Genomic DNA, 13986 nt, shown 5'->3' with positions numbered 1-13986 from the left:
GTGGTGCGGGCTCCATCAATCATCTCACATTGTCTGTTAAAGTGGAAGGAATTAAGTGCTGACCAATTGGATTCACTTTGCCTTGTTGTGATAGGGATAAAATACTTATACATTTATCACTAAATATTTTTTTTATAACATTTGAATATTTTATTTTTTAGGATCTGTTCAAGAGTACAGATGGTCCAATTGATAAATATTGAGCGGCCGAATTGACACACGCCAAACAGATATGAGATAGGTGGCGCTCCAATTTGAATAGGGATTATATCTGGGTTCATTACGGAGATGAGACATTGGTACTTGCCAATCCCCCACGAGACTACGATCCAGCTGATTGGGAGTTCGTGTGTAGACATCATTACTTCACATATAAATTTAAGTTACGGTTTAATAATTGAAATAAAAAGTGATAACACTTGTTTTAACTTCATTTTTTTATTTCTAATGCAGAGAAATAGTGGTATAAATATTGAGAACAGAAATAAATTGAAATTTCCGCATCATACGGGAAGTAGGTCATTTTTACAAGTGGAGGAAGATTTGATATGTACATTATTTCAAATAACTTAATATAAAGAATTTTACTAATCTCATAAATCATTTATTTCAACAGGCAGGTGAAATAGGACGGACCCCCACTATCGTTAAAGTTTCAAGAGGTTCCGTACCCCGAAAGTCACAAAAGAAAACTCAACCCGATCCCGGACGAACGAGCGCAAAAGAAGATTGTAAGTTAAATGACTTTAATTGAAAATTTCATAAAATTATATATAACTTGTATAAATGAAAATTAATTTCAAATGTGCAGGCGGAGATGGAAGAAGTAAGAAACAACGAACCAGATGTCTCCGACTTCGACTTGATGGAGAAAGTGTTCGGACGCCAAATGCATGGGACAATGATCGATATGAGATCTGGCGTCTGACCTACACACTTTCGAGATGATCGTCAGAGTGACAACAATTCTCAACAACACACTAATCGGTTGTTGTTGAAGGAGAATGAAAATATTCGTGCGAAAGTGAGAAAAATGACGTCGACAATGAAAGAAATCAAAAGGAAGGATTGAAAATGAATGCGCAAATGGATGAATATAAACAACAAATTGCATTCCTAATGAAGCAGTGTTAGCTAGTTAGTATATTTTAATTGGTTTTTGAACATTTGTACACGGTTTTAGTTCGGAAAATAACATGATTCAGTTTAGAATTTTAGAATTATAATAATATTTTTGTTTATGAATGGTTTATGTTTGGCAGATAATATGTTTTGGTTGCATAATAAACGGATGGCCTATTTAAGCCATTTTCATGGACAATATTAACTACCAAGCCTTCTTTAGGCAAATGATATACTTTATGGAGGTTCAATTTGACAAATAAATCTTGCATAATTTTCATTATAATTATTTAATAAAGTGGTTGTTCAAACCAAGTTGCACACATACACCCAATTAATATCATGAGAATCTAGCACAAGATCCCCAATTTTGTTTAAATTCTTATAAAGAGTATATAGAGTGATATCAAGGCACAATCTTGTTTGCTTTCATCTTATCAATCCAAGAAATGAAAGATTTTTGACTGTTTCTGAAACCCCTAAACCCGTGCTCTTTGCTCTTGTTCATGGAGTCCAGAGGCATTTGCCCACTGAATATAGCATCAACGAACCACCAATTCCCGGCCTCGTTCAACTTCATGTCCGCAAGTTTCTTCTCTCTCACTATCTCTTCCCAAACTCCTTCCTTCCCTTTCATAGCTTCCTCCAGACTGAATCCTTCCTCAAACTCCGCTTCCTCTACACCGAATTGCTCCGCTAGAATCTTCCACAGATGTTTCCATTTTAACAAGTCGCCATTGGTGATATTAAATGCCTCGTTCTTCGCGTAAGGATCCACCGCCGCCCAAATATGATGCTCCGCAATCAAATCAGCATCGGAAACATCGTAATAACCATCCCATGATTCCTTCGATCCAGGAAACTTTAATGGAAGACCCTCGTGCTTGCAGATCGTGGCGTATACACAGAGCGACCCTATCAAGTTCATGAAGCTGTAAGGAGAGAAACCGAAGATTACTCCCGGCCGGTGAATCGACCACGTTATTCGCCCGTCTACCTTTGAGACTTCCTCGAATAGAATGTCTTCTTGAGTGTAATAGAAAGACGGACAATCCAATCGAGGAAGAGCTTCGTAAAATGGAGGTTCGTGAGGCTGTATTATCCCCCATAGATCGTATGGTCCCATGTAATGCTTCCGGCCGGTTTGTAAACAGATGTGCCGAAGATTGGGTGCGTTCGGGATCACAGCATTTAGAACATTCCGGAACATGGCACCGTTAACGGCGCAGTTTTCGATCTCCGTAGATCGGTGGACCCATGCGGTGTAGAATATGTGGGTCATCTCGCCGGCAATAGGAGAGAGCTTGGCAGCGGCGTCAATGGCGTCGGAGACATCGCACTGGACATAATCGACAGGGTAATCTGATTTCCAGAAAGGACGGGGACGCCGTCCGACGCCATAGACCTTCCAAGGTCCGCCGGGGGTGTCAGAGAGGGGGAGGATTTCGGCTAGGCTGTTACCTGTGATTCCTGTCACGCCGATCACAAGCGCCACGCTTTTGTATTTAGGAGGAGCATCGTCTTCATCAATTCTTTTCTGCAAAATAAAATATTGTTAAGCGTTTGTTTCTTTCATTGTCTAATATATTTAAATTATATATTATTATTTTTATATATTTAATTTATTTATTTAATTAATTAATTTATATATATTATAACAATAATTAATAAAATTTAAAATATTAATATAAAAATATAATAATTAATATTTTAATTTTAATTTTTTTAATACTTAATTTTATTGTAATTAGATTTTTTTTTTATAACAAATAGAACATTTAAAATAAATAAAAATACATCAAAACAAAAATATATGTTTAACATACTAATTAATTTAAAATATTATTATATATATAATATTATAAATTAAAATAGAAAATATATTACTATTAATTGAATATATATATATATATATATATATATATATATATATATATATATATATATATATATATATATATATATATATATATATATATATATATATATATATATATATAAAAAGGATATTAAGAGTATTTATTAATATTTATTAATTTTTTATAATAATAACTATTAATTTTAAATTATTAATATAAAAAATAATTAATACATAATAATTTAACATATTTTAAATAATTGATACATACTTCGTATTTTAAATAATTGATATTTAAGAAATTTATTCTCTATCATTACTACATTAGAATATTAAAATTAGAATATTTAAAAAATTGGTGGAAAGATGACTAACAAAAATAAAGAATACTCCTGAACAAATTCATTTAAATAATATGACTCCGAACAAATCAAATTTATTCATGTGTGATTTATTGAAAATAAAATAAAAGTAATTTTGATTTGAGTATATCATTGTTTTACATTAAAATACTAAACTTTTCATTGTCTCTAAGTGCCTTTATAATATTTGCTTAAACTTGAGAGTAAACATGAAGTAGACACTGCTATAATCTGGAATAAATTATGCCCCTTTAAATATTTAAACTAAAAAATGAATTGAATCAGTTCTTGATTCAAAATCAAACTGACCACGATAAAAGTTGCTAAAGGTTCTGAAGAAATAGGTCAAGAATTTCGAAAAGCGAGTAATAATAAGGAGAGAGGGTTACCTTGGCTGCACCTATAGCTCCTGTCCACCACCACCAGCTCATTTCTGTAGAGTATACGTCTATCTTTCAAGAAATAAGAGAGAGAGAAAGAATGGTGAATATTTAAGATGTGAATGATACGAAGAGAAGAAGAAATAAAATCAATAGATATATGAGAGAGAATAAATGACTAATATTTATGATAAAAAAAAGAATAAAAGAAGAAAGAGGGCTATTCCAGATAAACATATGAGATTTTCTGTTGTCCCCTTCCTCTCAAAGGAGGGTATAAAGATAATTTTTTAAAATGAAAAATAAATATTTCCCTTATGCCCCTCTATGAGAATGAGAAGGAACCGACAGAATATGGTAGCAATGATCTTGGATAAGATATAACCAAAATTAAAGAGGATATTATTATTATTATTATTATTATTTTAATAAAATAAAAAATTAAATTTAACCAAAAACTTATTTATCATTATTCTGATGTAGAAAAAATAAAAGATAATTAATATTTGCACCTCAATTTTATCTAATTCTAAGATTTGTTCTTAAATTAAAACAGAACAATGTCTCATATTATTTAAATATATATATATATATATTTAAATGAAAATTGCTAGCATAATTCACACAGTATATAATGATAGGGGAAGCGAAAATTTTGCAGCGAATGATAGAACAGATGTGGAAGGGTGACTAAGCCGGATGAGTAAGCATAATTTTAAATAGAGTAATAATAGAGGGAACAAAATTTTGCAGCCAATGTGTAGCAAACTGATGTGGAATGTGGAAGGGTGACCGGATGACTAAGCATAATTTAAAATATTTATTTATCTCTCTCATATTCATTAATAACTTCTTTCTCTTCCTTTTCTTAATAATTTATTTTTTATCTCTTCAATCTTATATGCTTATATATTTTATTATTTACCTTTTTTATTTATAAAAAATTAGAATAAAAATAGGAACAATAATAAATCAAATAAATAAATAAATAACAAAATAAATATATATTTTCAAATATATATTATATTTGATTTTGATAAATATAAAAGAGAATAATAAAATAAATATAAAAATTCTTATTTTTTTTAATTAATTATTTCTCTTCTCTAAATATATATATATATATATATATATATATATATTAATAATTTATTTTTTAATTTATTTTCAAAATAAGTTATAATAAAAAAAATGAATTTGTTGTTTTTAAAATAAGTTATAATAAAAAAACAAGAATTTGTTGTTTTTAAAATAAGTTATAATAGAAAAAATAAGAATTAATTACATCTAACTGAAATCCTACGTAATAATATTAAAAATAAATATAACTCAAATTATCCACTATTACTATTGAACCTAAATAAAAAATATTTTATAATAAGAGTTAACCCAATATGATAATATAAAAGGAGATAATATATAATCGTTTGAATTAATGGATTAAATTTAAAATATATATTATAAAAAAATAGAGAGTTTGAAAAATAATTAATTAAAAAATATAAAAAATTTATATTTAATTTTTTATTCTCTTAACTATATATTTATCAAATATAATATATATTTGAAAATATATATTTTTTCTATTTTTTTATTTGATTTATTATTGTCCTTATTAATATTTAAAATAAATTATTAATAAAGATTAAAGATATAAAATATAAATTATTAAATAAGAGAAGAAAGAGAAATTATTAATAATCATGATAGAGATAAATAAACATGTAAAAGTATAATTAGTCATTGCCTAGTCACCATTCCACATCAGTTCGCTGCATATCCCCCTATCATCACTCATCCATTTCAACTCAAATACATAATCATAGAGAAATGATTAGGTTAGTGAATTTGATGAGAAAATTTAGTGAGAGAATGACTTCAAATACATAATTATAGAGAAATTATTAGGTTAGTGAATTTGATGAGAAAATTTGGTGAGAGAATGACTTAGTGAAAAAATCAAATAATTTCTCTCTTTTCTCTCTTTCCTCCCACTTTTACATTTTCCAATGAAGTGATGCTACCAAATTCCGTCCCCAAATTCTCTTTCTCTGTCACTCCTCTTAAATATATACATCTTATATTAATATATTAAAATTGGGTTGAAAGGGAAAGAACCCCAAACTGGTTTTACATAACCTATTGAGATCTACACTAAAACTAATTGACATATATTCACTATTGAGTGAAAGGAACTTCATTTGACTACAATTTATAAATTATGTTGATAAATTTATTTGTAATGTATTTAAATGATTAAATAATAATTCATATAATTTAATTTATAATATATATAAAATAATAATTATGAATTATTATAATTTTATTTCAAGGTCAATTTAAAATAATAATAATAAATGATGTGATTTGAGATATTTAAATTAATTTTTATGAATGGTTATAATTATATTTTATAATTGTGATATATTCAAATGAATTTGTAAAAATTATTTCATAATATATATTTATATATTCAATATACATAAATTTGTTTGTAATGTATTAAAATATATTTTGACAAATTATTTAAAAAGTTATATAATTATATATTAAATATATACATATAAAAACATATTTTTAATTATTTTTGAAAAATATTTAAATTATTTTGTAAATATATTTAAATGAATTTGTAAGACAAAATATTCAATTATTTTTTTTGTAATATATTTAAATGAATTTGTAAAATAAAATATTTTAAAATTTAATTGTAAGATATTTAAAAAAAATTATTTAAATTATTTTATATTTTATATAATTATATATTAAATATATATAAATGTTCATATAAAACCATTAACACATTTATACATTCATGTAAAAATATTTATGCTTTCATGTAAGTCTGCAAAAAAATAAAAAAATAAAACAAGCGATACCCGGTGAAGCAAGCTTCACTTGGGTATTACAACGCTCAAATGAGTGAAACATGCACACTATCTAGTAAAGTTTGCTTCATTCAATATTTGCAGTGCTGATAGAAGTGAAGTAAACTTTACTAGGTATTTACATTTGTAAGATATTTAAATGAATTACTTTAATTATTTTATATAATTATATATATATATATATATATATATATATATATATATATATATATATAAAAACATGTTAAAAAAATTTGTAATACATTTAAATGAATTTGTAAAATAAAATATTTTAAAATTTATTTGTAAGATATTTAAAAAACAATTATTTAAATTATTTTATATTTTATATAATTATATATTAAATATATATAAATGTTCATGTAAAACAATTAACACATTTATGTAAAAATATTTTGAAATAAGTGTCACATGGATATTTACAGTGCTCAAATGAATGAAACAAGCACTACTTGGTGAAGCTTGCTTCACTTAATATTTGCACCGCTGATAGAAGTGAAGCAAACTTCACAAGGTATTTACAGTTGTAAAATATTTAAATAAATTTATTTTAATTATTTTATATAATTATATATTAAATATATATATATAAAACAACATGTTTAAAAATTTTTGTAATATATTTAAATAAATTTTTAAAAAATAAAATTTAAAATTTATTTGTAAGATATTTACAAAAAAAATATTTAAATTATTTTATATTTTATATAATTATATATTAAATATATATAAATGTTCATGTAAAAGCACTAACACATTTATGTAAAAATATTTATACGTTAATGTAAAATCATTTATGCATTCATGTAAGTCTGTAAGAGAATAAAAAAAATAAAACAAACTTCCTGGTGAAGCAAGCTTCACCTAGGTATTTATATCGCTCAAATGAGTGAAACAAACACTACTTGGTGAAACTTGATTCACTAAATATTTGCAGTACTAATAGAAGTGAATCAAACTTATAAAACAACATGTTCAAAAAAATTTCTAATATATTTAAATTAATTTGTAAAACAAAATATTTTAAAATTATTTGTAAGATATTTAAAAAATATTATTTAAATTATTTTATATTTTATATAATTATATATTATATATATATAAAGGTTCATGTAAACCACTAACACATTTATTTAAAAATATTTATATGTTCATGTAAAAATATTTATGCCTTCATGTAAGTCTGCAAAATATTAAAAAAAACAAGCGCTACTCGTTGAAGCAAGCTTCATCTGGGTATTTACAGCGCTCAAATAAATGAAACAATCACTACTTGGTGAAGCTTGCTTCACTCAATATTTGTACCGATGATAGAAGTGAAGCAAACTTCACCAAGGTTTACATTGGTAAGATATTTAAATGAATTTACTTTAATTATTTTATATAATTATATATTATATATATATAACAACATTTCAAAATTTTTTGTAATATATTTATAAGAATTTGTAAAATAAAATATTTTAAAATTTATTTGTTAGATATTTAAAAAATATTATTTAAATTATTTTATATAATTATATATTAAATATATATAAATGTTCATGTAAAACCACTAACAAATTTATGTAAAACATTTATACGTAATGTAAAAAGCATTTATGATTTCATTTAAGTCTGTAAAAGAATAAAAAAATAAAACAAGCGATACCCGGTGAAGCAAGCTTCACCTGGGTATTTACAACGCTCAAATGAGTGAAAAAAGCACTATATTGTAAAACTTGTTTCATTCAATATTTGCAGCGCTAATAGAAGTGAAGTAAACTTTATAGATATTTACATTTGTAAGATATTTTAATGAATTTACTTTAATTATTTTATATAATTATATATCAAATATATATATAACAACATGTTCAAAAATATTTGTAATACTTTTAAATGAATTTGTAAAACAAAATATTTTAAAATTTATTTGTAAGATATTTAAAAAAAATTATTTAATTTTATTTTTATTTTATATAATTATATTTTAAATATATATAAATGTTCATGTAAAACCACTAACACATTTATGTAAAACATTTTGAAGCAAGCTTCACCTAGGTATTTACACGCTCAAATGAATGAAACAAGCACTACCTAGTGAAGCTTGCTTCACTCAATATTTGCACCGCCGATAGAAGTGAAACAAACTTCACTAGGTATTTACATTTGTAAAAATTTAAATGAATTTACTTTAATTATTTTATATAATTATATATTAAATATATATATAAATCAACATGTTCAGCAAATTTTGTAATTTATTTAAATGAATTTGTAAAACAAAATATTTTAAAATTTATTTGTAAGATATTTAAAAAAAATTATTTAAATTATTTTATATTTTATATAATTATATATTAAATAATTATAAATATTAATGTAAAAGCACTAACTCATTTATGTAAAAATATTTATACGTTAATGTAAAAGCATTTATGCCTTCATGTAAAACAAACTACCCGGTGAAGCAAGTTTCACATAGGTATTTACGGCGCTCAAATGAGTGAAACAAACACTTCTTGGTGAAACTTGCTTCACTCAATATTTGCAGCACTGATAGAAGTGAAACAAACTTCAATAGTTATTTACATTTGTAAGATATTTAAATTAATTTATTTTAATTATTTTGATAGGATCGGCGTAATCGATAGAGACGAGGGTCTGACTATTGATGACGACTTCAGATAAACGATTTGATAGAAATCCTATTAGGGATTAATATCACTTTCTATTCTTCACAAACCTTTGCAAACTCTTGAATGATTCAAGTGCAGAAACGTTTGCTCAAGTTTGAAGCTAAGAACCAAAGAATGAGAAGATGATAGAATGTAAATAACACAGCAGTTTATTTATGGATGTTCGGAGCAAAACTCTCCTACGTCACTGCTTCTTTCGACCACCAGAATGATTCACTATACGTTTCTTAGAATCAAATACAGTTGCACGATTAGCTCTTTTTTGAACAGAACAGATTCTGTTCAACTTACAATATATTGAAGTATATCACTCAGCTAAACAATACTTTGATTCTAACTCTCTCTTCATAAACACATAATAAAGCAAGAAAGCAGTTTTTTCGTATATCAGCTTGTGAGTTTTCGTATGATTCTTTGAGTATCGATGGATCGATGATTCATCTGTTGTCCTTGTGGATCTTTAAATAGAGAGTAGGTACCAACAGTCGAATCTTCTATAATGACACGTGGCTAGCTTTCATTGGAACGCCTCCATAGTACACAGCAGACTCTGAGCGCCAGAATCGTGGCCGTACCAATCTGGTAGTGCGCCAAATATTCTTCTAGGATATTCCTGCAAGAAACAAGTAGTGGGAAGAATATTTGCTTACGTGGCATTAATCAATTGTTTGCAACTGGCTGTCGTACTGATCTTCACTAAAAGGTGGAGTAGAAGTAGCATACATCTAGTTGATCGTGGGTAGACGGATGCTAGCTTCAAGCAACTTCTTAAGCATGACATTAGACGTTTTTCACTTAGACAACCTCGTCTAATGAAATTAGACGCCCCCGTCTAATAGCAGGATACATTAGACCACCTGGTCTAATGGGATAGACGACACGCCTATTTACGTCTCTCTTCAGATTAATCTGAAGGAGTTAGACTGCACGTCTAACTTTCATCTGTTAGGCTGTACGTCTAACTACGCATGTCTTCAGACTAGTCTAAAGGAGTTAAATTGCACGTCTAACTACGTATCTGTTAGACTACACGTCTAACTACGTATCTGTTAGACTACATGTCTAATTACGTATCTGTTAGACTGTACGTGTAACTACGTCTGTTAGACTACACGTCTAACTACGTATCTGTTAGACTGTACGTCTAACTTTAATCTGTTAGACTGCATGTCTAACTACGTATCTATTAGACTACACGTCTAACTACGTCATTTACACCGCACGTCTAACTACGTATCTGTTAGACTGTACGTCTAACTACGTCTGTTAGACTGCACGTCTAACTACGTATCTGTTAGACTACACGTCTAATTACGTATCTGTTAGACTACACGTCTAACTACATATCTAATGGCCAATCAGTCTAATGAACCTTATTTAGACTTAGTCTAATGTAACATGTTTTTGATACACCTGCACCAATAATGATTAGATGGCTTAGATTAAGTCTTATACACACTCATCATCAAAATTCCAATAGTCAGAATACTTTGACCCTTAGTCAAAATAATTTGGCCCAACAATTTCCCCCCTTTTTGATGATGATGTTAAAACATTGCATAGATAATAAGATAAACATCCATCATATAAAAGAAAGAATTAAACTTATTCACCAATCTTATAGAAATATTTTCCAAAAACCAATATTCAGAAACCAAATTCAAAGAACCAAGTTCGTAAATTAATAGAACATAGTTTGAGAGGTTATTGTTCTTTCCTTTTTATGAGAGGATAGATTGGGAAGCGAGATCCTTCATAGCTGAGTTCTTCACCAGTAAGAAGGTTGTGAAAGGGAGGGATAGAATTGCCACCACGACCAGTTCCACCATTTTGACCACCACGATCGCCGTTACGACCTCCGGAACTTCTACCTCCGCGATCGCCGCTGCGACCTCTGCCTCTTTTGATTGTCCTGTCGCTATTATCACCGGATGGCTTTCACTTTGATCTGGTCCTAGTTGAAACACCACCCCCTCTTCTTCCGCTATTGTCCTCGCCTTGAGTGATAAGATTTTTCTCTTTCTCGGCAACAGCCTTAGCATCTTCTTCAGCCTGAATCTCCCGTGTAAAGGAATCAGCCTGTTCTAACCTTTCAGCATCAGCTCGGCTCATGTTACCTTGAATCTCAACCATTTGATCTCGAAGCAAGCTAATTCCATCCATAACGTCATTATGCATTTCAATGTTGTTTTCCCTTTCGCAGTCGATCAACTCGCTTTGCCGTTTGAAGAAATTCTTTTCAAATTTAGTGTATGACTTGTTGACGATATAAACCTCGTATGTGTTCTTCTTAAATGTCTGCTCCATCTCATTATGGGTTTTAAGAAGATCAGCAAATTCCTTCTTGTTTGCTGTCTAATTCTTCATAATCTTTATTATATTTGAGTGCATTTCAGCCATATTCCTCTGAAGTGTTACCATTAATGCAGTCATCGACTTCATAAGCTTCGTTCCATCATCAGCAGATGATCCTTCATTAGATGAAATATCTTGAGAATCTGCTGGAGCAGTCTGAATGGGATTTATATGGGTGTGAACTTGCATGGACTGCTCGGGTCCATCATTCTCTGAATCATTTTTAGACCTTTCTTCTTCTTCTTCATCTTCCAAAATTTCTTCACATACTTTGTGAATCTTATTGGACACATCTCCTGAATGATGATGAAAGTTGACAACATCATCATGAACATGCGCAACAGTGATATCAGGAAATGGTCGTGGCTTGTGAGATCATGGAATGAGACATTGAGACGATGGAAGCCCTTTTGAAGATTCATCATTCTTGGCTTGTTCCCCCTCAGATGAAGAACGCTTCTCTAATTCCTTGTCTTTTGAGGGTTCCCCCTCAGATCTAGCTTCATCAGACAAACTAACTTCAGCCTCCTCTGAAGATGCATTTGCTTCGAGAACAGGGGACTCCAACACTTCCTCTTCTTGGTTAATAGGAGATAAAAAGGGTTTCTTAACAACTTCTTCTTCTTTAACAATCGGGTTGATTTGCACAGGTTCCATAGATTGCTCAATTCTGGGTTGAGCCATTAGACGTTTTTCCTCAACTGAAAAACTTTCCAATTTTATAAGAAGAGCAACAACTTGCTCATCTTCATCAACACCACGATCATCGGTCAGATCCATAAGTTCACCTTCATCTGAAGAACTTCTAAATGGACTAGCCCCTAAGTAATTTGTTCCATGAACGTACCTAGTAACTGTAGAGATGTAATCCTCTATAATCTCATCCAATCTTTTTAGAGCCATTTCCTCTACCTTAGCACTTTTCTCAAGAGGGTTGAAGTTGGCTCTTCTGGCCCGCAGAATTGGAAAGAGAGCTCTTCCTCTCATATTTGCTTCAACTAGCTCTTTTCTCTTAAGAGCTTCATAAACCTCTGATGTCTTGGCCCATTTTAAAACTCTCTTTTCATTGCTTACTAACTTTAACCATTGACTGCTTATGTTTTTGCCCTAGATGACCTCATCGTACTTAATAGACATTCTGTTCAAGACTCAAGTATCAAATATCTCGATCTTTTCCGCAGTAATTATGTTGTCCTAATCCATCATGAGGGTGACAATGCATGTTACTTCAGAAACATCCTCATTAAGATCGATTGCAACATCCTTTCCTTTTCCAATAACATCAACAGGCTTTGGAATGGACCTTGGTTCCCTAATAGTGATTCCAGCAGCTTGTCTTGTGGAACGCATAATTTCGTCGGCAGAAAGGGTTTTGACAAAGAGTCTTAGTGTGGGTTCTGCTAGAACAATCTTCCCAGTTACTAAGGACTCTGTTGGGACAAGATTTGAAATAGGGGGCTCTATGACTGGAATAGAGAGGGCTTTTTCAGACACATCACCATCAGCAAGGGTAAGAACTGCACCTTGCTCTGGTTCAAGAGACACTGTAGCATCAGCAACTACAAGATCGGGTTTACGGACAGGAGACGGAACCCTGTCAATATTTTCAGTATTTAGACCAACTGGCTCAACAGTTGGCCCGACAGCAGATTCCTCAATAGGAATAAAAAAAGACATGTCTTGTTCTAACACATGAACATTAAATTTAGGCACTTCGGCCTGAGATTGGGGAGGGGTTACCTTCGATGACGCTTTCACAGATTTAGACGCTCTGGGCGCCTTTGATTTATCTCCTCTTGAGACAGAGGACCTAGAGGGCTTTCTTAACTGACTCATTGCTGGAGACAGGGGAAACATGGGAATGGAAGCAAGTTCGACTGGACCTTGCCTAACTCTAGAATCGACTATTCTAGAGTCCTTCTTCGAAGAACTCTTAAGACTAGTAGAACTAGCCTCTGATTCATTGAGAATTTTTGATCTTTTGGCTCCTATGGACAAGATAGAAGCCGCTGAATGTTTGGAACGAGTAACAGACCTTCCTCCTGTTTGTTGGCTTGATGCTCCCGAGAGCGATTCTTTATTATTCTTCATTCGGACAAGGGTGTTGGCGACGGTGAAGATAATGAACATCCGGGTCAAGTTGATTGGCTTCAAATCCCCCATGGGGATCCCCAAATGTTCCAACAAACGACTTAGTTGAGTAGAAAAGCTCACACTTTCCTTGTTTTCTTGGTTAATGGTTGAGCAAAGGTTCAGGTACAGAGTTGAGGCCAAGTTGACCTGAATCCCTTTGGAAATAGCCGACATATAGTCAAAACGATCTTGACTATACAGATG

General features: G+C 30.1%; 1 protein-coding gene across 1 annotated transcript; it reads right to left on the bottom strand.

Annotated features, from left to right (window-relative positions):
- Positions 1–1392: 1392 nt before the first annotated feature.
- LOC124938722 ((S)-8-oxocitronellyl enol synthase ISY1-like) lies at positions 1393–3776 on the bottom strand. Its single transcript, XM_047479219.1, has 2 exons — positions 3732–3776; positions 1393–2659 (listed from the first exon to the last, which is right to left on the bottom strand). The coding sequence occupies exons 1-2, from the start codon at positions 3771–3773 to the stop codon at positions 1529–1531; spliced, it is 1173 nt and encodes a 390-aa protein (XP_047335175.1). The 5' UTR covers positions 3774–3776; the 3' UTR covers positions 1393–1528.
- Between the last annotated feature and the right edge of the window lie 10210 nt (positions 3777–13986).

This window comes from Impatiens glandulifera, chromosome 5 (assembly GCF_907164915.1).
Source record: "Impatiens glandulifera chromosome 5, dImpGla2.1, whole genome shotgun sequence".
NCBI lineage: Eukaryota > Viridiplantae > Streptophyta > Magnoliopsida > Ericales > Balsaminaceae > Impatiens > Impatiens glandulifera.
This window is presented reverse-complemented; position numbering and strand designations above follow the sequence as displayed.

Bases quoted from the DNA above. Each gene is read 5' to 3' on its own strand.
- LOC124938722 (XM_047479219.1), bottom strand. From the start codon at position 3,773: ATGAGCTGGTGGTGGTGGACAGGAGCTATAGGTGCAGCCAAG. The intron at 2,660-3,731 runs GTAACCCTCTCT...TTTATTTTGCAG, and splicing joins GAGCTATAGGTGCAGCCAAG to AAAAGAATTGATGAAGACGA.